A 26,430-nucleotide genomic window follows, 5' to 3' on the forward strand; every position below is an offset into this window, starting at 1 on the left:
CTTTCAGATGAATAAAACTCGCAAAAGCGCTGCCAATAAGCAAACATTTGCCATTTCATAAGCTGCATTGCACTTGCACTGCAATTCTCCTCCATTGCGCTGTTTCCCCCATCTTCATCCAAATTGAAGTCATTTCTTGATTTCGTTTGAACAATTATCTTTCCCTCTGTTTTCCTCAAAACAATGAAAAATAACAATCCTGCCTGGAATGCAGCATTCATCTTTTATTCCTCCCTCTAATCAACTGAACTCTTGCTCCTCCATATTTGCCTCGATATTCGCGTTTTAAATGATGAACAGCCCATAAGGGCAATCATGAGGATCCACATTCGCATAATAACCAAAAAAAGATCGCGAAAACAAAAATCGAGGAATTGACGCTGATACAGCGATGAGCATCATAGCATTGGGTATTGCGGCGCTAGCAGCGGAATTGTGCTTGCAGGAAGGAGGTGTTGGCGCATGGGGAGAGGAGTGGAAGAGGGCAAAGAGAGGGAAAAGACTGAAATGATTACTGCAGGAGCACACAAGGGGGTGAGCACAATTATTAATAAACAGAAAGTGAACAATATATATGTGGATGCGAGGGCAGGAAGAGAAAATGAAGAAGAAAATGAAAAAACGAATGGATTGAAAGATTTGAATGAAGAAAAGCCCAATGAAGAGAAAGAAACTGACGGAAATGAAAATGGAAGAAAACGCGAGATAAATAATAACTCGGCATATGCAACCAGAGGAAGTGGCAGAAATGGTGTATTTGGGGCAGAAGGGAGCGAAATAGAAGGATGCTGGAGATTGAAGAATTCTTCGGCAACATGGAGTGGATTGGGGCTGCAAACGAGCGGGAACAGAAATGTTATTTGGGCTGAAAAGGGGAGCAAGGTGGTGATTTGCGGGTGCTTTGTTGCTGTGCTCGATGAGATTTCGCCATTTTATTTTGATGGGAGCTGTGGATTGTTCACCAACATTTCCCTCAGATCATCTTCAACCTCAACTTCAGCCTCGACTGAACAGATATTCCCTCCACTTTTCTCTTCAAAAGCCATGGAAGCAGAGATTTCAGAGAAATGCCATGTTTCTGTTTGTTCTTCTCATTTCTCATCTTTTTGTGTGTCTTCAGCCCCATTCATTTCATCGCATTTTGTTTCTCTTTCCCAATTAGAATTCTTCAACATCTCCACAAATCCATCGAAAACAACACATCTGGGTGAAGGGCTGAGCCAAACATCATTTCTGATGAGTGGGTGCGAGTTTGTGTCGGTGTGGGATGTGTATGATGGGGGCATTGTCCCCTCGCTCAACAGCCCCTCGTCATCCTTGGCTGCCTCAAACACCTCATTTGTCGGGTGCTATCGCTCTCAGAATGTCGCAATCAGCGGGAGTGAAGGGAATCCATCGAAACCAGGGAGACAGCAGATAGCAGACAATGGGGCGAATTCATTCACTTGGTGTGTGTGGAATGGGTCAAATACAACTGGGTCAAGTGGTTCTTATTCAGATGGAGCTTCAAATGGTGGAGCAATTTACATGTATAGCAAGACATCAGGAACACTTTCTGTGAAATTTTGTTCGTTCAACGACTGCTATGCGCATTGGTGTGGTGGAGGAATTATGTGCTATATAATCAATTCAGTCAAGATTGAGAACAATTCGTTCAATGCATGCACTGCTCAAACAGATTATGGAGGAGGGATGTATGCCAGGTCTATTTCGTCATGCGTCAGGATCAGTGGGTGCGAGTTCCAGAAATGCAAAGCAAGTGGTTATGGAGGAGGACTTTATCTTGAATCTTTTCAGGTTTCTAGTTCTGGCTGTATTGGAACAGAAAGTGGAAAAGGTGAGAGCGCTTGTGTGTTTGAGTGTTTCTTCACTTCATGTTCTCTAACAAGTCAATATGGCGGAGGGTTGAGTTGTATTACTGTTCCAGCTGCATTCAAAATGCGGAGACTCCAATTTATTTCGTGCTCAGCAGTTTCATATGGTGGAGGTTTGTATTTTGATCCAAGTCGATCAACAGCTCCAAGCAACAATCATTATTGCTATTTCTTCTTCTTCCACGATTGCAGATGCACAACCACTTCCACTCCATATGGCCACGATGTGTATTTTGAAGATCGATACAATCTCTTCTCATCGAACAATCCGTTCTACGAATCGTACATAACTAATACGGATGAAAAGAGAGTGTACTACCAATATTATAACGGAAACAATTGGGTATATCAGGAAACACAAAAGAAGGAATGGCTGAAGGAATGGATGAAGGATCGGTTTGTTGGGGTGGGTGGAAGTGACACGAGCAATCTGTGTGGAATGAGCGAGGCAACGCCTTGCAAGACAGTGGGGCATGCAGTGGAGTCGAGCATGGCACAGCTGAGCTCGACAATCACGTTGCTGGATGGAAGGCATGTGAGCGAAGGGGCGACGATCAGTGTTGGGGAAAAGAAGATTTCCGTTGTTGGGAGAGGGAAGACAGTGAGTGTGATTGGGACGAGTGCACTTTCTACCTCTTCGACAATGCTGTTCAGCATATCATCTGGCCAACTGGAGGTGGGGCATATGGGGATCGATCACAACGCGACAAGAAGCTCATCGCCGAGTGTGTTTGTGGTGTCACTGGGGAGCGGGGCTCTTTCGCTGGAGGATGTGGCGATCGACTCTTCGACATCAGGTGGGAGTGGAATCTCGTCATCTGTGTTTGAAGTGGCACTGAGGCAGCTGAAGATGATTGATGTGGAGATAAAAAATATAAAAATGAGTCAGCCACTATTTGCAGAACCATCATCAGCAGGATCGTCAACTGGAGAGAGTTTGCTTGGGAATGTGACAATTCGGAATGTGAATCGGACAACAGGGGATGGAGTTGTGATTGCAAAAAGTGTGAAGTCAGAGGAGACATTTATAATGAGCAACGCAACGGTTGAAGATTGTGTGTGCGAAAAAGGGAACGGAGGAGGGATAAAGGTTGAGTTGGAGGGAGTATCGAGCAAGGTTGTTATTGGAGATTCAACATCGCTCAGTGGAGGGACAACAACATTTAATCAGTGCAAGTGCAGTGGATGTGGAGGAGGAATGTTTCTTTCTCTGGGAGATGCAGATGCTATGTTTGAGTTATCAGAAACACTTGTATTTGATGGAAATGAGGCAGAATTTGGAAAGAACATGTTCATTTTGGGAAAGGATTTTAATTCTTCTGTGACAAATGACTCATTCAAGTTTGATTACTCATCAATGAAGGATGACAAAACTTTGTTTGTTGGAAGTGATGATTTTCATTCAAACAAAGATTTGTTCATGTTTCTGATTCCATACAGCTCATTTGAAATATTTATCTCATCTGAAGGATTTGATGTTGCACGTTGTGGAAGTGAAGAAGAGCCATGCTTCACAATGTGGAAAGGGATGGAAAACATGGAAAGGGGGAATGGAAATAAAACAATTCAAATTGAAGGATCGACAATTATTCAAGATTCATTCTATGTTTCCAATTATCGGATCAAAAAGAGTGTGAAGATGGGAGAGGAAGATACAAAAGCAATATTGAGTTTTGAAAAGGCAACTGATAGTCAACTGGAATATTTCATGGTGAATGATATTCACCTTGAATTGTCCAACATCCAACTGCAATTGTCAACTGGATTTGACAACTCAGCCAAAACGATTATTACCAACAAAAATGGAGAATTGGTGATAAGTGAATGTTCATTCCATTCAGAAGCAGGAATGAACAATGGATTTGATTGTGTGTTTGTGGATGTGATTGGAGGCAGTGTGGAAGTGAATGATTTGTCGATTGAATCGTGCAATGTTGGAAACAGTATTTTTGTCGTTCACGATTCTGGAGTTTCTTGCCATTTTGTGAATGTTCGAGTGGAATCGTTGAATGAAAGTGGAGGATGTCTTCTTCTGATCAAAGGAACTGAATTAACAACAAAGATAAATGAAGTGAGTGAGGAAATGAGTCTCAACATTGATAATTCATCATTTTCAGGAGTGAAGAGAAGCGACAATGGGCCAAGTATTTTGGAGTCAAAGAGTGAGAACAAGATTTGTTTGGTTGTGAATTCGAGCAACATCACAGAAGACAAAGCAGAATTGAGTGAAAAAGGAGGAGCAATATTCTTCACATTGGGTGCATCTGGATCGATGAAGATGATTGACTCAACAATCAGTCAATGCAGCTGCAGTCTCAGTTCAGGGAGAGGAGGAGGAGTGTATCTGGCAACAAAGGAAAGAGGGGAATTGAATTTCACATTTGTTGGAATGAAATTCAGTTCAAATACAGCAAGAGTGGGGAATGACATTTTCATTGAATGCTTCAACATCACCTCACAAATCAATGAAAGTCAATTTCAGTTTGATCTTCGAGAAGGCAACTACAATCGATTCAATGCGATATATGGAAGAGATCTCTGCGAATACACAAGCGATACGAATCTGATTGGATTTATTACGATCCATCAGAGTGACGCAATCATTGTTTGCAGTGTGAATGGATCGAATGACAGACAATGTGGAACCAACACACTTCCATGTGATTCAATTGAGCATGGGCTGGTGCATCTGACATCTGAATATGTGAGTCTATTGTATATTGACGCTGAGAGTGTGATTGGAAGAGAAATAAATCTGGAGGAGATGAGTTTGAGTTCGAAGAGCAGAGAAATGTGTGAAGTTGAAGTGAAATCAGAGATTGAAAGAATGAGAGAGACATTGGTAACAACAGCCGGAACAGTCTCGTTGTTGAGAGTGAATTTTGTATTTGATTCAAATTTCATCTCTTCACATGAATCATTGATATCTCCCGAAGGAGGAATTCTTGAGATAATAAATTGCTCATTTGACTCAAAACAATCGACTTCAGAAGGAAATGTAGAATATGCAAGCATTCCATTTCACATTATCTTCATGGAAAAAGGAGAACTACAACTTGATGGATGCTCAATATCAAATCTCATTCTTCAAAAATCTGCATTATATCTTTCATCACCACTTCCATCAGTGATTTATTTGTTTGAGATCAGCAATTCAACAATAAAAACATCTCTGATAGATATAAATGAGTGCGGGCAATTGAAAATTGATAGACTGCTTGCTGAAAATATCTCAGTTGAAGGAAATGAAGAATCATTGATATCTTGCTTGACAATGAAAAAGACGATGCAATTAACAAATTGCACAATTGGTGGAGTCAGTTCAAACAAAGCAAAAGGCAAATTGATAAAAGTGGAGAATTGCACAGATGTGAAAATGGACAGTTGCATTTTCGATGGAAGTTTGTATGAAAAAATTGTGCAATATTTAAATTCAGGAGAAGAGATGTGCAGATGGGATGGATCTCTTGTGATGTTGTGAAGAGTTTTGTGATGATGAAAGACACAACAATCTCAAATTCATCAGAAGGTGGAATAACAATGAGTGGAGGGGAAATGACTGTTAATGATGGAAGATTTGAGAACAACAATCCTTTCATTGAAAAATATCCATCATTGAGAAGAAACATCATCTGTTCTAATTCTGGAGCATTGAAAGTGATGAGTTTGAAAGGAGGAGATGGAGTTTTGCCAAATTCATCATTTTGGATGTTGAATGAAGGGTGCAGCTTTGAAGGGATTGCTTCAGAAAGGGATTCATCATTCTTTATTCCTGTGCTGGAGAGTGTGGAAGCAAAAGAAGAGACAGATAGAATGAAGCTGAAGTTCAAAGGGATGCTTCTTGTTCCATGCAATCTGTCATTCTCAGTTGTGAAGAGGAAGGGAGAAGAGAAAGAGATTGAAAAACATGATTTCGACAGAAATGGGTTTTTGTCAGAAAGAGAAGTTGATGGAAGTGTGACAAAGGATCTCATCAGTGGTTGTGAAAATGATGTTGAGGTGTGTGTGTGTATTTTGTTTGGGAATACAGAATTTCCTTCATCAACAAATCCATTCGTTTTGAAGAATGCAAGTGAAGCAAAGGGAAATGGAAACGAAAGGATTGTTGAAGGAGGAAACAAGACAGTGCCTTATTGGATTATCATTGTTGTGGTATTTGCAGTTTTGTTTTTGATTGTTCTGATTGTGTCAATTGTTGTGACCATTCGATGGAGAAAGGCAAAAGAAGAAGCGAAAAAATACAAGGAGATTGTGAATGACAACATCAGAAAAGATCCGAAGCTGATTGAGATGGTGACGATGGAGATGTCACCAGAGGCGCAGTGGAGGAGAGAAAAAAAGAAGAATGAAGAGAATGCAAAGAAGAGAGTGTTTGTGAAGACGATGGCACACTCGGAATCTTCAGACTATTTGTTGGTTGAGAGTGGATCTACTGAATATTTTCTTGGAAATGATTCGGACAAGATCCCAGAATGGGTGCTGGAGAAAGAAGAAGAAGAAGAGATGAGGAAGAGATCACCGTCACCATCCATCTCACCCACAGACACAGAAACCACATTTGTTCGTGGGGAGGATCTTTGTCCAACCACCTCATCGATGTCGAATCTGGTGGATGCAATTGCTTGCTCATCACCACATGAGAAGCTGATTGTGGACTTGAGGGATTCATTGTTCATGCTGCTGCATGGAAGGAATGAGAAGAAAGAGATGGCGATTGGCACTCTTCAGCAAAGAGAGCAAACAGCTGCCCAGATCCTGTTCTGGGTGGCTAATCTGGCGCTCCACTCGTTTGATGAAATGGAAGTTCCTCTTCAATCACTTATCAATTTGAGCCCGCACATTGTTCTCTTCTCAGAGCACATGGTTATTTGCATTGTGATGCACTCCGACTGCTCGTCAGATGATGAGTCAGATTCATCATCCATCTCTTCTTCAACCATTGTGACATCTGCCAGTGATGAAGATGATAGTGACTCTCTTCCCTCATCAGCGTTTGAGGATGAGCCCGACAACTGGAATGAGTGTTTGAGATGGAAGGCGCCAGAGCTGCAGATGAAGAGGAAGATGGGAGCAACCAAGGAGTCAGTGGCATTCTCGTTTGGGATGATGCTGTGGGAATGTTTGACACTGGAGATTCCGTTTGGGGAGTGTGAGGCTGTGATTGCAGGAGACAAGATTGTTCGTGGGGAGAGGCCGAGGATGGGAGATGAGCAGTCGAGTCTTGAAGAGGTGGTGAAGGAATGCCTGTCAGCTGAGCCATCAGAAAGACCATCGCTGCCAAATCTTAAGAGAGAGTTTATTCAGCGTTTTCCAGCAGGTGCAGCGATGATAACGATGTCAGATGCGATTGACGTGACTTCCTTGAGATCGAGCCAATACACAATCAACAAGAGCGGAAGAATCATCATTTTAGAAGCAAAGAGTGAAAGCACAAATGCTGAGGAATGATAGATTTCTTTGGATCAACAAATAAAATGAGAAAGGCGAATGAAATGTTTTTATGTTGAGGTACATACTGAAGAGAGATGGTCATAAATGCATCTGGAAACCATTGATTTTCAGAATCTTTTGTTTGTGATTCTTGAGAAAAGTCTTCCTTTCATTTTTCACACATGTTTTTCATCTAGATTATAATTGTGTATTCACATTTATATGTATTTTGTCTCCTATGTTTTCTTTTGATGTTTTATGAAAATCTTGTAATTCACTTTTCGAAAAATATGTGCCTGTTTGTTTGTATGTGTATTTGTATGTTTTCTTTAATGTTCTCTTTATGTATTCATCGAGTTATTGTATTTTGATACATAAATATTTTTAAATGGCTTTATGTTGGTGGATGCATGTTTGTATTTCCATTTGATTGATTAGTTTTTTGCCGAATCACTTCACAAAAACATCCATACAATATCCTAATTTAACTATATTTATTGAAAGCAAATGTGAAATTATGCAATGTCATTTGAAGCAATAAGGTTTATTTTTAAATAAAAAACTTGACTTACAAATAAAAAAACAGTTATTTTTCTTTTTTGGAGACTTGAATATTATCATGTGATTGAAATATGGTGATAATTGATGTCACTCTCTCTCTCTCTCTCTCAATTTTTTTTTTTAATAATTCACCCCTTTCCTCTACTCTCCTCCACTCGCTCAGCTGTCTTTCTAAACTTTCCAGAAATTCCTTCTTCTGTCGGATCACAGGCACTGGACAATACATTCTGACAGATTTGCTAACATAGAAAGAGTGTGAAATCTTCATTGGCCATCGTGTGACACCCAATGCTGGGATCTGTGCAGTTGAGAGTGGCTTTGCAGTGGAACGTTTGAATAGTTGGTTATGAAAAAGAGAGAGAAAGAGAAAGAAAAGAAAGGGAAAAAAAACCAATTAGACTTCTGAATCGCTGAAAGAATGCAATTAACTTTCAACTTTTTTTTTCATTTTTTTTCTTTCCGTGATCATTTTGGATTTCAACAGTTCAAAAAAAATGAAAAGATAAGAAAGAAAAGGGGAGAAAAAATGGACGCAAAAACTGAAAGAGTTATGAACAGCTCAATGTGAAAATTCGACAACCTGAGGAGCATTGGAGGCAATTGGAAAGATGCTCAATTATGAACATATCTGAACGCTTTTTCGATTTTGAATGAAAAAAATATCATTTTTGTGTCGGAATTGATTGCTGAAAGATGAAGGATATGCATGATGTTTGAGCAGCTGGAATTTTTTCCAATGCCTCAACGTTTGGCTGATTTCGTTGAAGATGAATGGAAAACACTCAAACTTTCCAACGGTCGATTGCAGCAACACAAAAGAATATCCTCAAAAACATCATACAAAATTGTTGTCTTCCTCTTCTTTCTGATGCAACTTAAGTTGGATTCAGGAAAAATCACTTTCATCCGAAAACCTCATTCTCTCTTTCATATGAAGAGGAATTGCCTTGCTGTTGTGTTTCTTGAGTGCGTCTCATGGAAATGTTGCCTTCCTCCTTCTTCTCCAAATCTCAGCTCAACAGAAATAAAAATGATCTTGCATGAGCAAATCTTCCAATAACAACCAAGGAAATACATGTGTTTCTTTCAATGTTTCAGTTTCACCAAACTTGTGAATCCCAACCTGCAACAACAGAAAAGATATTCATGTTTTTCTCCATGGTATAAGATTATTTTGAAACTGAAGCATTGGACCTTGATCCTCTGCAAGTTGATTGGGATGTTTTCGTTGTCGAAGTGCTTTTTTTTTAATTTGTATTGTTTTTCAAAATTTTCATTTCTTCTCTTCTTTCAAAATCCATCAATCCACATATTGATGAATTCAAAATGCGACAATATGCAAAACATTCCAAACCTGCAAGCATCGTCTGTTCTTGTTTTTTGTCTCAATCTTCTTCACAAATAATCACGAAATACGTTCCCTTCACTCATTCTGTCTGCCTGGTTTATTTTTCTTTTCAATAAAACACTATTTTTCAATGGGCAATTTATTCCATTCAGCGTAAAAATTGTATTTCAAAAAGTGAACGTCTTTTGAAAAAAATGCCTCAGTTAATGTAACTGTTGGTTTTGATCAAAAAGAAACAAAAGATTTCCTTTTCTAGCCTCATACAGCTAATCCTTGTGTATTTTGTTTCAATTACTTTTGCGCTTCTTTTTATTAAGCAAAAATTTAACAGTTTGTGTGGAGTTATTTTAATTTTGCGAGATAATCAAGATTTGCCTTTCATTTTGTTTATTTTTTGCAACAATCAGAATGATCATATGCGATGGTGATAAGTCTGAAGATGATAATTTTGAAGACGATAATTTTGAAGATGATAGTTCTGAAGACGATGTTGTGAGAACGGCCAGAACCGAGAAGTTTTCAAGTTTACCATTTAATTTTTGGATTGAACAATTTTGAACAGATTTTTGTTTTTTGAATGTTTTTTGAAGAATTGTTTTATGAACTGGAATGTTGCAGAGAAGGAGAACAAATGCAGAAAATAGAGGAAATGAACGAGCTTGTGGAAGAAATGGATGAAGAAGAATTTAAAATAATTCTGACAAAAAAACAACAAAAAAAATTGCACCAAATGGTAGAAGAAGAGATAATTACGTGGGGGGATGCCATTGTGCTATTGAAACACATATGTTGCATCAGGGAATTAAAAAGTGTTAATGCTTATCCAAATAGTGAATTCTCGTTGAGCGAAACAATGAGAGAAATGATAAATGATGAAAATGAGAAGAATAAAGAAGAAAAGAACGAGAAATTTCTTACAGATCTGTGCGAAAGCTATGTTTTTCTGAACGCGGAATATGATTCAGACGAATCGCGTTCAATTTGCGCGCCTTGCCTTCTGAAAGTTGCGTTGAAGAAAGAGGAAGATAAGGAGACTCAAAAAGAGGTGGAAATAGCATTGTTGGCTTTGATCAATTATGCATATTACGTATGAGCATTTTTTTTTTCTTTTCTTTAAATTTTTTTTAATTTTTTCAAAGTTTGCGGAAGAAAAACTGTATCTGAATGAAATCAAAGAGATCATCCAACATCATCAGAAACACAGAAATCTGACTCAACGGTCGTATCAATTGGGTTGGGAATTGTTGATTATCCGATTTCTGTATGAAAGAAATTTGGAAGATATAATTGTGAATGAGCTTCATTTTGTGAGAGAAGCAAGAAGAGTATTGGAAGAATTGATAAAGTGCATGGATTGGAAGAGAAAAAAAGAAGAGGGAAGAGAAGCGAAAGAAGAGATAATAATCAGGAGATGGCTCGATGAGATTTATGACTTCATTGACTCATGCGAATTGTGGAACGAAGAATGTTCTGGGCTTATCAGCAGCGTTGTTCAGGTATTTCGAGCATCAAGGGATAATTACGAGGATATAAGCAGTCTGTGCCTTGTTTTATTAAGAAGAGCATCAGAAAAAAGAGTTGTGAAGGTTGAAGAATTGGAGAAGAGAGGAGTTATTGGTCTCTTATTGGAAGAAATGAAGCAATCAACTTTTGATGAAGACTTTTTGGGAGATATTTTGATTTTCTTTTTGAATATTTCAAGAAGATTGGAAAGAAATTCAGATGAAGAAACGAAAGACGAGGAGAACGGTGAAAAGGAAGAAAAGGAGGATTATGAAGCAGAAGAAACGAAACGGAAAATGTTGAAAAGGCAATTATTCGAAAGGATGGAAGAAGAAGGATTTGAAGATATTATTGCGAGTCTTTTTGGAGAAATTTGTTTGTTGAGTGTTGATTATTCCGAAATATCAAAAAATATATCAGATTATTTTGTGAATGTTTGACCATATTCTTTTCATTTGATTTTGTAACTCAAATGTTTCATTTTTCTTTGAAAATTAATTCGTTCATTAGCAAACAGGCGATTGCAGCCTTTTTCGTTTGAAAATTTAAATTGAATTGTTTGATGTATATTCATCTTTTGATGTTAATGTTCGAGAAAATGAGATGTTATTTATTTCGTAACTCCAAATTTTAACTTTTTTTCATTTCTTTTTATTTTTTTAAAACAATGTGGGAAATAAAAAATTAAAGAGTTTTTTGAAATGAAGTTTTTGCTTCCTTTTTCAAAAAATGAAAAATGAAAATTATTTTCAATAATTTTATTTTCATCAAGAAGCTTTGTTGAATGAATTAGGTTGGTGTTTTTATTGGTGCCTTTTTTCAATTTCCTTGTGAACTTTAAAATGTCATATAAGAAACAAAGAATATTTGTTCGCACAATTATGCTTAACAACAGTGGAGGAACAAATGCATTTTTTTTGATTGGAAAAAAACGTTTTTTTTTATCAGTGAAATTGTAGTTTGAAAAAAATGAAAGAAACTTTCTTTTGATACAAATTGAACAAACAAAAATTACATAATTGCAAATACTCCCTGTCTCTGAACTTATTATGTCATCTAGCTGTTCAAAAAAGTAATTTTATTGTCATTTCCCAAAGTATTGATTTGTTTTCACAATTATCCATAAAAAAAGCTGAAGAAGGGAAAAGAAACATTCGGGCTGAAAAGGCGTTAATAGATTATCGCATTTATGAAAACAAACTCGAGAGAAAGGAGCGAATTCTATTGAACGGAAAATCCAGGTTTGTGGATTCCATCAACTTCGGTGAATTTTCAAAAAAAAAAAAAAAAAAAAAAAAAAAAAAAAAAAAAAAAAAACTCCCATTCATGTTATGAAGGCTGTTCAATGAAACACGTATGTTACAAAAATGGGAAAACAATCATTGCTTCGCAAGGTAAAAAAAGAAATAATTTCAGACGTAATAAAAATTGAAGCGAAGTTTTGAACGAACCTGACAGTGAAAAAAACGAAAGAATCTGTTTGCAGAAGATTCTAATTGGGCCGATATTTTTTGCTTTATGAATTTTGTTCCACACTATTCTTTTAAAGATTTTTTTCGATTTTTTCTATTTCTGTGTTTAATATTGCAAAGAAATGCAGAATAATAATCATTCGATTGAAGAAAAAGTTTGGAACAAATCATTGAATTTTTTATAAATGGGTCATTATTTTTGAAATCATATCTTTTTTCGGGGAATTGATATTAAAAAGATTGTTTGTCAATTGGAAGTGTTTTTGTATTCAGATGATATAATTATAACAACTGTTTTTAATATAAATGTATGATCTGAAATAATGATGAATATGTCTTGAAAATGTCTGTGCACTTTTCAGTGTTCATTTTCTTGTATTCAAGAGAAATTTTTGGACCGAAATTTTTGAATGAAAAAATATGCTTTCAAAAAGAATGACCCAAATGCAAGAATTCCGTCCCAATTTTCAATTTATTTGATTCGAATTGGATTGAAAATGTTTTAGAAGATGAAGAGTCAGATATTATTGAAGATGCTTCACCAAAAAAATTTTCATAATCTGCGGCTTATTCCTTCTTGCGAAATCAGCCCGTATTGAAATAACAAATGCCAAATATTTTGGATTCAAAACGTCTTGCAGCATCTTGCCAGGATGCTTAAAAACCAAACATGAAATGCCTAATGATTTGTAATTGAAACACAAATACAGACAGGAGCTGATCTTTCATGTGGATGAAACATCACCAAGATTATCTGATAATTGCCAAAAACTTGTTTCGACATCCTCGGAGTCTCCTTCAGCCTATTGCCTTCCTCATTCGAGAGTGCGAAACGCGTAGCTTATGGCCGCTGTTGTCTCAGTTGGCTTTTCTATAACCCAAATTGTTCTTTGGCCGAGTTCCAGTTTTTTGGATGAGTTTTCTTCATTGATATGGGGCAAAATATTTTGCTTCAAGCATTTTCATTGAAAAATAATGCACTTTTCATTGACTTTTTGAGATCAAAAATTATTATAAAAATGGTTCTATTTTTTGACATTCGTGAAATGTTGGAAAACTTTTTGTTTTAATTTCAATGATACCTGTTTACGGATATGAAAATCATATTTATTTTGAAATCCAAGAAAGCGAAACAAAGTTATGAGCGAAACAATTTTCAAATGCTTTGTGCATAAAAAGCTTGAAAGTCCGTATTTTCCCCCATATCTCCTTCGCTTGATGTGTCGATTAATACTAACAGTTGGATAAACTATTGATGTTCGAACGATACTCTTTGCATGTTCAGTTTACAGATATATTGGATAGAAAGAAAAGAATGGAATTACCAGAAGAGAGATGTTTGTTATTCAAAGATTAGCACAGCTCATGAGCAAACCATTTTATTTGAAGAAAATTTATAAAATCGAATGTGGATATCATCACATTTGTTCCTCACACAACACATATTTTTCATCCTCTCGATTGAGGTGTGTTTGCTGTTCTTTAGACAGAATAAAATTCATTAATAGAAATCCTGCAATTTTCAACTGCTTCATTTATCAGAAAGGCTTTGACAGATCTCATTCTTCAAGCCATTCACTCTGCATTTCCACCATTAGTTATGGAGAATACCTTTAATTTAAACTTCGTATTATTTCCATCGTCAGGGCCAGTTTTACGAAAATTACATAAATACTCCTCATTTCTGTTGCCTGTTTATTCATATTGTTTTGATTTTTTCATAAAACTGCTCACAAACGAAGCTTTCTAAGAAATATAGTGAATAGATATTTTTTATTCAAACAAGAGCATGATGTTCTGAAGCCGAAGAAGAAACAAAAAACATTGAAGAAACTCTTCCATTAAAGTCAAAGAAGAAAAGAGTTAATTGAAGAATTTTTCACGATGACGTTAAAAATGTCGAAGGAGATCTTTTTGCAGATAAAAGTGCAGGAAAAAGAAAAGTTGAAGGCTGTTAGACACAAATTTTGTTTATTTTTTCTATTTGATTCTGTATTTTTTGTTTTTTTTTTTTTCAAAAATTAGGTTCTTATAAAAGAAGGTTTCCAATTGAAACACCAACCTATATTCCTGCACTTGCATCAAAAAAAGATCATCTTCATTTCAAAGAATTCAATTCTTCGGTTGTTATCTCTTGAAGACTCTTGACTCTTTTTTTATTTCTATTTCTTTCTGTATTTTCAAACAATATCTTGAAGAAGAAGATAGTTATGCCATTTTAGAAAAGAATTCTAAAGCATAAAAGAAGAAATTGGTGATAATTTCAAAAACCATATTTTCATGATCAAATTTTTTTTTGTTTGAAAATTCACTATCACTATTGATAAATGAACACTGAAAAGATTTAACTCCTTTCAAAAATATATTCATCATGAATATGTTTCAGAACATTGTCTTTTTTTAACAGTAACAATGAGCTAGTCTTTACAATGAACATTTCCTCTCAAAAGAAATCAAACATTTGAAGAATCAACACTCCGAAAAAAGTTCAAATTTCAAAAATTTTAACTTAAATGAAAGTTTAAAAAATTCAGTTGGAAATATCGTTTTGGAATAATTATCAGGCAAGAGATCTGACTACAAAGAAACAACTTGACAAGGTCATTCAAAAACAGTTTGACTGGAGAAATCAAACACTAGATAATTCCTTCTAGATCTTTTTTGTCATGATTTTTGACTTTTCCAAACATCAACAAAATTACTCATCAAATCGTTTATTTTAACGGGAATAAAAAATGTTCTGTTGATTTCTTCATACCCTTTTCGGTCAAATAAAATTATTCTTTTTTCATTTCAAAAACACTTCGTTTCATATTTTTAATTAACCTCTGTGACATGACAAAAAAAAATTGAAATAGTGACAAAATGACCGACAAGATATTTATGATTTGTCAAAAATGGTCATTTTTAACGATTTCACAATTCTTAATTACTACAATAATTAAATTGAAAATCTACATGAAACAATTCTTATTATTTTGAAAAAATCAAATTTGAAATAAAAAAGTTCAAGTTCCCAACATATATTTTTTGACAGGAAATGTCAGCTGAAGAATTATTTTGTCACAATTTGTCAGTGATAGTCATTGACGATCACCGACAAAAGAGAAAAAACAACCAGATGTTGCAGATGCTATCAACAAATTTTTTCCTAAGCTCCTTATAAAACTTTTAAAAGATTTTTCTATCATTCGTATAATTTTGTTTTTAATAAATAAAATTTATTTAATTTTATTTTATTTTTTTTTTTATTTTTTGTTTTATTTTTATTTATTTTTTTTTTTCTTTTGTGACAGACAAATGTTTTTATAACTTGTCACGTCACAGAGGTATAATTTTTGATCGAAAAAATAAAATAATCTTCTCTCAAAAAAAAAAAAAAAAAAAAAAAAAAAAAAAAAAAAAAAAAAAAAAAAAAAAAAAAAAGACATGAACTCTATTTTTTGAAAATTGTTGCAACATAATTAACGATGCATCACTCAGATTTGTCCAAATTTCTTTTTACCAATTGCATTAATTGAATTTTTTTTCATGGTATTTCTCAACCAGATTTTTTTTAAATCAGATCCATAATAAAAAATTTTTTTATAAATGTATCCAGTCAAATTCTTTCCCACTATAACAAGACGAAAAATAAATTCAAAAAATTTTCATCAAATTGATTATGATTATGTTTTTGAACAAGGAATCAAAACATGACAATCAAGAATTGCATTTAAAAGAACACATTAAAATTGATTCATCAATCATTTTTAATTTCGAAGACGTAAAAGATAATGCTTCAAGCGGCTTCAATTCTAAAGAATACGTGTTGGAGCAACCTGAGCACAAAGCTGTTTCAGTTGTTCATTTTGAGAGTATTGGTGGAAAAGGTTGCAGTTATTTTTGCTTTGATTTTAATTCTAATTCAGTTTATTAAGAAAAACATAATCCCTTAAAATACAATAGTTGCAAAGGTTTGATGGAAAATAGTCATTTAGATGAATATATTTTCAAAAATTTAGAAATATTTCCCCAAGATATTTTTTGCTCTCGTTTTTTTCAGCATAAAATTTCAGAGGTATTCTTAAAATATTAATCTAAAGAAATTTTTATTTTCTTTATTTTCAAAATGACATTTTTTTCAAATTATCTTGCCAGATTAAGACTGAAATATTTGCTCTTGATTTCATCTCATTGACTCAAAAGTTACTATCTATGAAATTCCACAACATTCCTTCAAAAGAATTCTTATCCAAAAGCGTTTTACCACAGTCAAAAATTATTCTCTTTACGATCACCGAAGCACTTTGGCTGATGACTTCGTGTGTTCCTAAAAGGATAAATCAAAATCATATTTCGACAAATGAAAAAGAAATATATTTGGCTTCAGATTTATTGAATTGTGGCGAACAGTTAAATGAAGCAAAGTTGTTGAAATATTCAAATTTAGTTGCTTCAATGCTACAAAAGAAGGCAACTGAGAAAATTAATTCAATAGAAATGCCAGAATTTCAATTCCAAAAGAGAGAAAAAGAAAAAGAAACACTTAAAATGAATGCTATTAAATACGAAGAAACTGCAGCTGGAGACAGAAGAAGCATACTATTATTTCACCAGGTATTTCATTTTTCTTAAATGGATTTTTTTTTATCTTTTTTCCGCACACATTGAATTATTTTTCATTCACAAACGAAATAATCTTGTCAGGTTCTGTCTGTACTTGTTGACCTCATAACAAGAGCATGCGACATTGTGCTTTATGCGCCTGCAGTTCATTTGAGCCACCGAAAGTGCAATTTCTTATCAAAAGGCGATGAATTGGGCAGTCGTTCGAAAGAAAGTGAAATGGATCATGCTGAAAGAGCTCAAATAACAAACAGTGGAATTGACACTGAAAAGAAGGCAAATGAAAATGCATCAGATTTACACGATGATTCTGCTTGTGCTTCTGCTTGTGCGCAGCCTGTGCAAATAAATGCATCTCTTCCTCATCCCCTTCCAGACATTTCATTACCATCTTTGCTTTCTTCTTCTTCTTCCATTTCATCATCACCATCATCATCATCATCATCATCATCATCATCTTCTTCTTCTTCTTCTTCTTCTACTACTACTACTACTTCTACTACTACTTCTTCTTCTCCCTATCATTTCAATGCATCTTTTCATTGTGATTGTCTTCCCCAATTCCCAGTGACGCCTCCTCCTTTTCAGTCCTCTTCTTTTTCTGCTGTTCTTGTTCTCTCTCCAGACAAGACACCCGCTCGGAACACAGTCAAAAGACAGCTGCCGACAATTGATGTGGAAGAGGATAGAGAAAAAGAGGAAGAAGAGGAAGAGGAGGAGGAAGAAGAAGGAGAAAAGGAAGCGAAGAAAACGGATTGTGAAGAAGGAGAAGGAAGAGATGAATGGGGAATGTCAAACAAAATAGCAGAAGCTGAATTCAACAAGCAGAAAAGAGAGGGCAAAAAGAAAGATGGATTTAATAATTCCTCAACTGGACTTCTTTCTTCTGCTGATTGCTTGTATGAACCTAATCCAGTTGTTACTCCTCCATTGATCGCTGCTCGTTCAAACAACTTGCAAAAAGCACAAAACATTTCATTTTCAAGCAAAATGAACAGAAAACAGATGGAACCATCTTCGGAGAAATTTTTCAACCCGACCGGAAAAACTCCTCTGAACCCATTGAATATTTCCGGGAAAGCTGGCCGGCCTACAAAAAACACCCGAAAGCAGAAGAAAATCGAAGAAAGCGCAATCAAAGAGAAGATTTCTGGTTCTTCATCAGCTGCTTCTCTTTCATTCAGTCCATATGCACAGCCACTGCCTCGAATGGAGTTGAAGCAGAAGAAAAGGAAAGGAAGCAAAGAACAAAAGACAAATGGAACATCTGATCAGTCAATTAGACATCTTCCTTCTCTTCCTTCTCTTCCTTCTCTTCCTTCTCTTCCTTCTCTCCCTCCTCTTCCTCATTCATTCTGTAGACATTCAGAGAAAAAATCAGTTTCAAATGAAAAAAAGTCTGATTCTTCGAATGGGATGTTTGTTTCAGATAGACAATTGCCTCTTCATCACGTAAAACCTTCTGTTTCTGATGAAACACATTCCATTCAATTGACAAAGAAGACGATTTCAAAGGAGAAAATGAATGAAAAAATGAATGAGAAGAAGAACGAGAAGATTGGATGTGTCAAGCTGGCTAGACCAGAGCCACAAAGAATGCTTTCTGTGCCAATTCAGATGAATTCTGCTTGTTCTCTGAAGTTGTATGAAGAGAACGTTGATGCTGATGATGCTGTGTTTGATGGCTCGTTCATTAGATTGCCTCGTCTTTCGATGGGAAATGAAGAAATTATTGGAAGATATTCTAAAAGCAATCCATCATCTTCATCTTCCTCTTCTTCCTCTTCCTCTTCCTCTTCTTCTTTTCTCATCTCTTCCACATCAAAAACATCTGCTTTTTCCCTCAAACATCCCAACAAAGCCAAAAAGCCTCATTCACATCGTTCTCAATCTCTTTCTCCCTTCAGCCATTCTTCTTCTCGTTCTCATTCTTCTCGTTCTCATTCACATTCACTTTTTTATTCTCTTTCCCACTCCACTTCATCATTCCACACAGAAACACCTCAGAATTCAGCTAATCTTCATTTCCCTTGTGTTTTCAGACATTCTCGTTCTCTTTCTGCTTCTGCTGAAATTTCACCCAGAAAGATGCATCGTTCTTCTTCTGTTTGTTCTGAAAAAGAAGAAAAAGAAAGAGAAAGAGAAAACGGAGAAAATGAAGAAGAACTTAGAAATTCTTGTTATTTGAATAAAACAGGTTGTCTTCCTTCATTCATTGAAGGCTCTTCTTCATTCACTCCTCCGCCTCGCACTAAAACTCCGGTTGTGAGCAGACCTCTGCCAAATGTGAATGTTAAATCAAATTCTGTTTCTTCTTCTTCTTCTTCTTCTTCATTAACATCGTCATCATCTTCTTCTTCTTCCTCCTCCTCTTTTCTTCCTCCTCTCCCTCCTTCCTCTTCTCATCCTCCTCAATCAACCACTCCAGTCAATCACTTCATCGACAATAACATTCCTCCTCCTCGTTGCATTGAACACACCCCTCGTTCTCTCAAAATGCCTCAAAAATCTTCTTCTTCCATTTCTTCTCCCTTTTCTTCTTCTTCTCCTTCTTCTCAGAAAAAGCTGAGAGAAATAAGAGAAAAACAAGGTTTCGAGGGAACGTCTGACATTTTATTGAACGAAGCAGGTTTGATTAATAAAAACAGAATTTATCAAAATTCAGCTGAAAATACGGAAAAATCAACAGAAATGAATCATTTTATTCCTTCTTCTTCTTCCTCTTCTTATTCCTCCTCCTCTCAATTGTTATCTTCTTCTTCTCATTCTCTTCCTCTTTCTGTTCTTTCTGTTCCTCTTCCATTGAATGTGGATGGAGAAGCTCTTGTCACTCCGCCTGGCTATTTTGAAGATTCAGACACAAACAGCAACTTTGAGGAAGTTCTGAATGAATTCCAGAGGAAGAGAAAGAGAAGAGAGGAAGAAGAGGAGGAGGAAGAGGAGAAAGAGAAGGAAAAGGAAGAGAAGGAAGAGAAGGAGAAAGGGAAGGAGAAGGAAATGAAAATAATGTCGGATGAATATAAAAGAGAAGGAGGAAATTATGAACTGTTTCAGAGAAGGAAAGCTAAAAGAGAGAAAAGAAAACTGAAAGAGAAAGAGAAAGAAAGAGAGAAAGAAACAAAAGAATTATCTAATTCTACCTTTATTCAATCAAAAGATGAAGAAAAAGAGGAAAACAAAGTGAAATATTCCTCAATGAGAAGAGGGAGGTCGATAGAGAGGAAGGCAGATTTGAGAGGGGAAGAAGAGAAGAGAATGGCGCTGCAGTCAGAAACAAGCCAGGAGAGAAGGAAAAGAAGAATTGTTGCATTCAAATTGGAGGGGAATCAGAAGAAAGAGGAAAGTTTGAATACTTCTGCTGGGTGTTTGGGGATGAGCGGAGAGAAAGAGGAGAAAGAGGAGAAAAAGAAAGAAGGGAAAGAAAAAATGGAAGTGAAAGAAAATAACATGATTATTAGTTCATTATTGACTTCTTCTTCTTCTCCTTCTTCTTCCAATTTGAATAACCTCACTTCTTCTCATTCATCAGAAGAAATTGATTTTCCAATGAAATTCTCTTCCTCAGATGAAGATGACTTATTTCTGATGGGAGAAGAAGAGCCATTTTCGTTGGATGAGCGAGAAATGAGAAGAAAACACAGAGAAAACAGGCAAAATGCAGAAAAAATGGCGAATATTTGGATGAGACAGATTGAAAAGAGGAAGATGATTGAGAAGGAGAAGAAGAGAAGCAGGAGAAGAAGAGAAAGAGAAAGAGAAAGAGAAAGAGAACACAAAAGAAACGAAAAACAAGGGAAATTCAATGAAAAACAGATTTCTCCGAAGAAAATGAGTAAAAGAAGTGAGAAAAATGAAGATGAATTGGAAAATGTTAAAGTTATCAGAGCAGAAGATGTTGTGTTCTACTCAACAAAAGAAGAAAATGCGACTTCTTCAAACAATAAACTAGAATCATCATCATCTTCTTCTTCATCTTCATCTTCTTCTCTTCTCCCTCAATCTTCACCTTCAACCCCTCCTCTTCATTTCCTCTCTTCTCCTTCACAACTTCCTAATTCTCATTTTCCTTCTTCCTCCTCTTCCTCTTCTTCCTCCTCTTTTTCTCCTTCTTCTCTTCCTTCTTCTCCGTTTCGTCAGCATTCTCTTCAGAACACTCCTTCTTCTGTTCATTCTCTTTCTTCTCTCTTCTCCTTCTCTTGCGACCCTCTTCCCAATCCAAATACCCTATTTTCAGCTGAAAATGACCAGCTTTTGTGGAAAAGAGCCAGAAAAATCAGCATTTTGAAGCAGATTTCGATCGATTTTGACGAAAAAACAGGAAAAAATTCAGAAAATTTGAGAGAAGAAGAAGGAATATTGACTTTATCGCCAACTTTTCGTTCTCCTCTTTCTTTCAAAAACTTGTCCCCTTCAGTTGAACACTCATCTTCACAGAAAAATGTGTTGACTCCGAATGTTATTGCACCTGCTTCCACACCTCCTCTTCCTCTTCCTCTTTCTGTTCCTCTTCCTCCGCATCCTCCTCCTCTTCCTCCTTCTTCTACTCCTTCTTCTTCCAACTCTGACTCATTATCTTCTTCATTCACAGTTTCTCGTCTGTTTCGTCCACTCCACAAATCAAAAAGAAATGCAGCACAAACAAAAGATATTCAAATACCTTCTTCCTCCTCCTCCTCTTTCATTTCTTCTTCTTCTTCTTCTTCTTCTTCTTCATTGCTACCATCATCTTCTTCATTATCTTCCTCTTCTTCTTCTTCCATTTCTTTTCTTCCTTCTTCCAATCATTCAACACCCACTCATTTGCGTAGTTCCACTTTTCATACACCTTCTTCTCATCGAAACTCACAAAATTGTTTAAAACCACTCAACACAACACAGTTTATTCATTCACCTTCTTCTTCATTTCCTTCATTTCCTTCTTCTTCTTCCTCTTCTTCTTCATCTTCTTCTTCTTCTCTCACATTTTCTCCCTCTAATTCAGTCATTCCTCTTCTGGACAATGAAGATCGCTGTCGAGAAAGGCTCTTTCCTCAAAACGTGTTTCTTCAGCTGATTCTCACTCAAAATGAGATGTTTTACTCAGAAAGAGAAAAGACAAAGACACAAAAATGCAACAATTTGAATGAAAATAGCACTGAAAATACGAATATTCCTGAGAATGGCAATATTCTTGCTTCATCTTTGCTTTCCACACAAAAAGAGGAGTCGGAGGAGAAGAGGAAGAAGAAGGATTTAAGCAACAATCGATTGAGTCTGATGGAAAGATGTATTGTTAGCAAGCTTTCTGAGTCATTTTCTCCATTCAGTCACAAACAGAATGAAAACTGCAGTGCTTCTTGTTCAAAAGAAAGAAATTTGTGTGCTTCAAGGCATCTTTCTTCAAAGTACATAACTTTGTCTTCTTTTCTGGATGAGTCTTCTATGAAAGAGACAAAATGCAATGAAAATGGCAATTCTCGAATATTCTTTTCACCTCCTCTTAACTTTAATGACTCAGAAAAGCAACAAATGTCTGCTTCTCCTTCGAATTCATCCAAAACAGCCAGTTCGTTTCCTTCTCTTCCATTCAACAAGCATTCATCTGATGTTCTGAATGAGTCATTTTCTTGTTTGATGCCTGTTTCATTGACACTCGGCACAAAAGCAGCAGATGCTCCTTTCTGTTTCAACCCTTCTTTCATTCCTTCTCTTCGTTTCTCGCCTTTTTTCCCAAAATTCTCTCAAATGAGTCAAAAGAATGAAAAAGAAGGTTGTTGTTGCAATTATTCGAATTGTGAATTGAATCAAACAACTCCAACTTCTTCGTCATTGCTATCTTATTGTTCTCCCTCTCAATCAGCTGAACTTGACTCATGTGGATTGGGGAATGGATATGAAGAAGTTGGCCAAATGAAATTGGAAGAAGGAATGAAAATGGAAGATAATAGCTCAGAATTGAAGAGTGTTTGTGCTGATGCGAATGAAAAGGCAAATTCAAATTGCGCTTCAGATGAAAATGTTATTCATCCTGTTGATAAATTTGTGGACGTGAGCAAACAAACAAGATGTTTGAATGAAGAAGTGTCTTCAACAGAACTTTCTTCTTCAATCAATCTGCTTTCTTCATCACTTCCTTGTGCGGCTGATTTATTGCCATCTGCTTCTCAAAGAAATTCCTCTGATAATTTGAATGATGCATTGAAGACTGAAACTTCATTCAATTATTCATCTGATCTAAATTCTAATGGCCTTTCTTTGTCAAAACAGCCAATTCTTGCCTCTTTTATGAACAAAAGCAACAAACAACCTTATTCTTCCAATGAAATTGATTCATTGCTTCAACGCACAAATATGCAATCTTCCTTTGCAACCACAGAATCTACAGATAGCTCGAATTCCTCTTCGTTCTTCTACAGATCGACTTCTTCTTCTTCTTCTCCTTCTCCTTCTCATCCTCTTCCTCATTCCGACATTCTTTCTGCACAGGAATCTTTGTTGTGTGCTGAACCGCAGCGGACTTTTGTGGCAACATCACTTTTCAGCTGCCGTTCATTCACATTTCATTGGCTGGGGATTGCATTCAAGGCATTGAAGCAGTTTTTGTTGAATGAAGAAGAGGAAGAAGAGGATGATGAAGAGGAAAAGGAAGAAAAAGGAGAAGTTGAAGGAAAAGACGGAAGAGTTTGTGAGAATTCTTCGGAAAACGCTAAATATGATTTTGTTTTTCATGATGAATCAAAACAAGCCAATCAGATTTCATCTGATATTCCTGTAAATGAATCTGTTCAACTTCCAAAGAATGCTCAAAGAAAAAACAAAAGCAAGAAATCACCATTTCCTTTGGTTCTGAAGAATATGGACTGTGAACGATGGAATGAACTTGTTGGAATTGAAACAAACAAGAAAGCTGAGGAAATTTCATTAAACAGCACAATTGAAGGCAAAGAATCCATTTATTGTCAATTTTTGGGAAACAATACAAACAGAATTGAAACGAAAGGAAAAGATTGTATCACATCATCTGAGCCAAACTCAACACCAACACTTCCAAAGTATTCATCTGAAAAGAATCATTCACTTTGCTCAAATTTGCCTTTGTTCTCAACTTTCCAGTCATTCGCCTTGTCGAATTCTGGAAATACTCAACCAAGAAGGCAGTTCTTTGACGATGGGCTGTTCATTCCTGTTCTTGCCAGTGCGTCTTCTGTTCTAAATGAACTAAATCTGATGGAAATGCAACAGAAAATGAAAGAAATGGATGATTATAAAAACATTCAAGCTTCAACTCGTGATACCAATGGAGAAAAATACAGACTTCGCCAATTGACTTATTTGGCCGAAGCTGCAGAACAAGCACTGGGGTGTTTGTATGAAGCAGTGAAATCTCCTTATATCAGATTCTGTTTGAGAGAATGTTTGATGTTGGATGATCCAATGAAAGATGACGTTGTGAAAAGAAAGTTGCGAATCAAACGTGAAGAAGTTGATGGATCTGAAGTTGATGATAAAACAGAGTATGTCATGAAGACTGATTCATTTGGAGGATATGAAGTTAATTCTTCAGCACAATTACCAAATACTACCTCTTCATTGCCATCTTCTCAATCTTCAAATGCACTACCTCTTCAATCACATCTCAATTCCAGTAAATCTTCTCCTTCTGATGAAGTATGCGTTCACTCTTTAACATCAAACACATTCACACGCTTCAAAAAGATTCCTTCTGTTGCTAAGTCAATGAAGCAGACAATATTCCTGTTGCTGTCAACGCTGACTGATGCACTTCAATCACAGGCACAGTCTGTTGTGAAGATTGCTTTGAAGATACTGAAGATTTGCTTGATTGATGAAACAACAGAGGAAGAGGCAGCTAAGCGCTCTGAAAGGAGATTGAACGCCGCAAAGGGGGGAGAGCAGTATATTTCAGAATTTTCTGATGGCAAAGGTACAAAATCTGATGTAAATCAAAAGAATTCGTCAAATGATACAGAGATTGAGAATGAACCAACTAAAAATGGAATCAGTGGCATTTGTGAAAGAAGTTCAGGATTTAAATGTCAATTGAGAGATGGCAATGAACTTGTTGTGCTTCTTGGTCCTTGTGGTGTTCTGAAGCATTTGAGAAAAGTTTTGGATGAGGAAGCGAAAAATGGCAGGATTGAGATAATTGCAATGATTACAGATGTTTTAGTGTCTGTTTTGACGAAGGAAATGAAAAGAGACGAATTGTATCAGCGTCTGGTTGAACAGAAATCCGAGAAAGAAATCAGAAAAATGCATTGCTCAAATTCCTCATCAGTTTCGCTTGGAAATCTGGAAAGGGGAATAAACTGCAACATTCAAATATCTGATGCCTTTCTGACGCCTTCGTCTGTCCTCCACGATTTCACACTCGATTTGTTTGACAGCGGAATTCCGTTTTCTTACACAGGCTTGCTTTTCTCGCCTGTGTTGAGCCATCGAAAGGCTGCTCTGTATTTCTTGGCTGCATTTTGCAGAGTCGACTTGAAAGAAGGGAGTCTTTGGGACAAATGTGATGCATTTCGAGGAGATGCATGTTTGAAGCATGAAAAAGAAGAAGAAGAAGAAGAAGAAGAGATTGGAAAAATGTTTCTATGTGATGATGAAGGCATTCGAGAGAATGTGAGCGAGGCAGCAAAATTAACAGATTTTTCTAATCAAACGGAGAAATGTCATGATGAAGCAAAGCCTGAAACATACACTACTAAAGTTGTTATTAATCAAATAAAATATATATTGGAACACAAATAAACCGAAGTTTGCTTTTGCTTGAGATTTCTACAAGATTTTGATGTTGAAGGTAAGGTTCAAAAATTTGCTCTTCAGAAAACTTCTTCTGACTCAACAAAGTCAAATTTTTCGAATCAGCTTTTCAATCTAATATTAGGAAAACAACTTTTAAGGAATTGGAAAATGAATTTATTAAAATATAATTAGTATTTTCAAACATCCTGAAAATGAGTCCAAAGAAAGTATTTTGAATGCAACAGATCCTGGAAAAGAATTTTATTCAATTGTTGTTTAATGCTTTTCCAGATTCGTTTTTTATTGGAAAAAATATTGAAAAAATAGAAAATAATTGGAAATTTTTTTGTTTTATAATGTTTATTTTTGATTTTCTTCTTTCTTCTTCTTTTTTTTTTTTGAATTTATGTTGATTTTCTTGGATGTTTTAATATTTTAAGTTTGTTTTATGAAAATTTTTTGTTTGGTTGAGCTAAATAAATGTTTTATGAATTTCCACATCAGCATATTTTGATGATTTTTTGTTCATTCATCATTCGCTCTTTTCAGTTTTTTGTATATAAATTATTCACAACACTTTTTTTGGAAGTTGACATTATCAGAACACGCAAAAGTACGCAATATTATGAATTCATAAAAATAACCATACAACCATAATGAAAAGAATATCATCATTTCATTTGTTGATGCAAAAGAGAACAGAAAAAGTTTAATGATTATTAATTTTTTATTTATATATGACATGTTTTGCGATATACAAACGAAAATGAATTGTATTTCATTTGACATTTTGCCGAAATTTTGTTTTAATTCAAAAGTCTTTGACAAAAAAGGAATATAAGAGTGTGACGAAATTTAATTTTTGTAATTAAATTGTAGTTTTATATTT

General features: G+C 35.7%; 4 protein-coding genes across 4 annotated transcripts; all 4 read left to right on the top strand.

The window, feature by feature from the left end:
• Window positions 1-462: 462 nt before the first annotated feature.
• On the top strand, window positions 463-5,355 carry MONOS_7608p1 (uncharacterized protein; the record flags this gene model as incomplete). Its single annotated transcript, XM_067877946.1, has 1 exon — window positions 463-5,355. The coding sequence occupies one exon, from the start codon at window positions 463-465 to the stop codon at window positions 5,353-5,355; it is 4,893 nt and encodes a 1,630-aa protein (XP_067721980.1).
• A 59-nt stretch (window positions 5,356-5,414) lies between these two features.
• MONOS_7608p2 (uncharacterized protein) lies at window positions 5,415-7,696 on the top strand (the record flags this gene model as incomplete). Its single annotated transcript, XM_067877947.1, has 1 exon — window positions 5,415-7,696. The coding sequence occupies one exon, from the start codon at window positions 5,415-5,417 to the stop codon at window positions 7,320-7,322; it is 1,908 nt and encodes a 635-aa protein (XP_067721981.1). The 3' UTR covers window positions 7,323-7,696.
• Window positions 7,697-9,436: 1,740 nt separating this feature from the next.
• On the top strand, window positions 9,437-11,453 carry MONOS_7609 (uncharacterized protein). Its single transcript, XM_067877948.1, has 4 exons — window positions 9,437-9,543; window positions 9,621-9,736; window positions 9,804-10,300; window positions 10,353-11,453. Exons 2-4 carry the CDS (start codon window positions 9,622-9,624, stop codon window positions 11,154-11,156), a joined length of 1,416 nt encoding a protein of 471 aa, XP_067721982.1. The 5' UTR covers window positions 9,437-9,543; window position 9,621; the 3' UTR covers window positions 11,157-11,453.
• Window positions 11,454-15,818: 4,365 nt separating this feature from the next.
• On the top strand, window positions 15,819-26,164 carry MONOS_7610 (uncharacterized protein). The gene is made up of 4 exons (XM_067877951.1): window positions 15,819-16,060; window positions 16,109-16,248; window positions 16,329-16,787; window positions 16,878-26,164. Exons 1-4 carry the CDS (start codon window positions 15,853-15,855, stop codon window positions 25,545-25,547), a joined length of 9,477 nt encoding a protein of 3,158 aa, XP_067721983.1. The 5' UTR covers window positions 15,819-15,852; the 3' UTR covers window positions 25,548-26,164.
• Window positions 26,165-26,430: the final 266 nt, after the last annotated feature.

The sequence above is a fragment of the Monocercomonoides exilis genome (assembly GCF_001643675.1).
Source record: "Monocercomonoides exilis strain PA203 chromosome Unknown scaffold44-821271, whole genome shotgun sequence".
Classification (NCBI taxonomy): Eukaryota; Preaxostyla; order Oxymonadida; family Polymastigidae; genus Monocercomonoides; species Monocercomonoides exilis.

Excerpts from the sequence above, each read along its gene's own strand:
- MONOS_7609 (XM_067877948.1), top strand. The coding sequence starts at position 9,622 with ATGATCATATGCGATGGTGATAAGTCTGAAGATGATAATTTTGAAGAC. Across the intron at positions 9,737-9,803 it reads CAGAACCGAGAAGTTTTCAA|AATTGTTTTATGAACTGGAA; the intron begins GTTTACCATTTA and ends TGTTTTTTGAAG. Across the intron at positions 10,301-10,352 it reads TGATCAATTATGCATATTAC|TTTGCGGAAGAAAAACTGTA; the intron begins GTATGAGCATTT and ends ATTTTTTCAAAG.
- MONOS_7610 (XM_067877951.1), top strand. The coding sequence starts at position 15,853 with ATGATTATGTTTTTGAACAAGGAATCAAAACATGACAATCAAGAATTG. Across the intron at positions 16,061-16,108 it reads TGAGAGTATTGGTGGAAAAG|AAAAACATAATCCCTTAAAA; the intron begins GTTGCAGTTATT and ends CAGTTTATTAAG. Across the intron at positions 16,788-16,877 it reads GCATACTATTATTTCACCAG|GTTCTGTCTGTACTTGTTGA; the intron begins GTATTTCATTTT and ends TAATCTTGTCAG.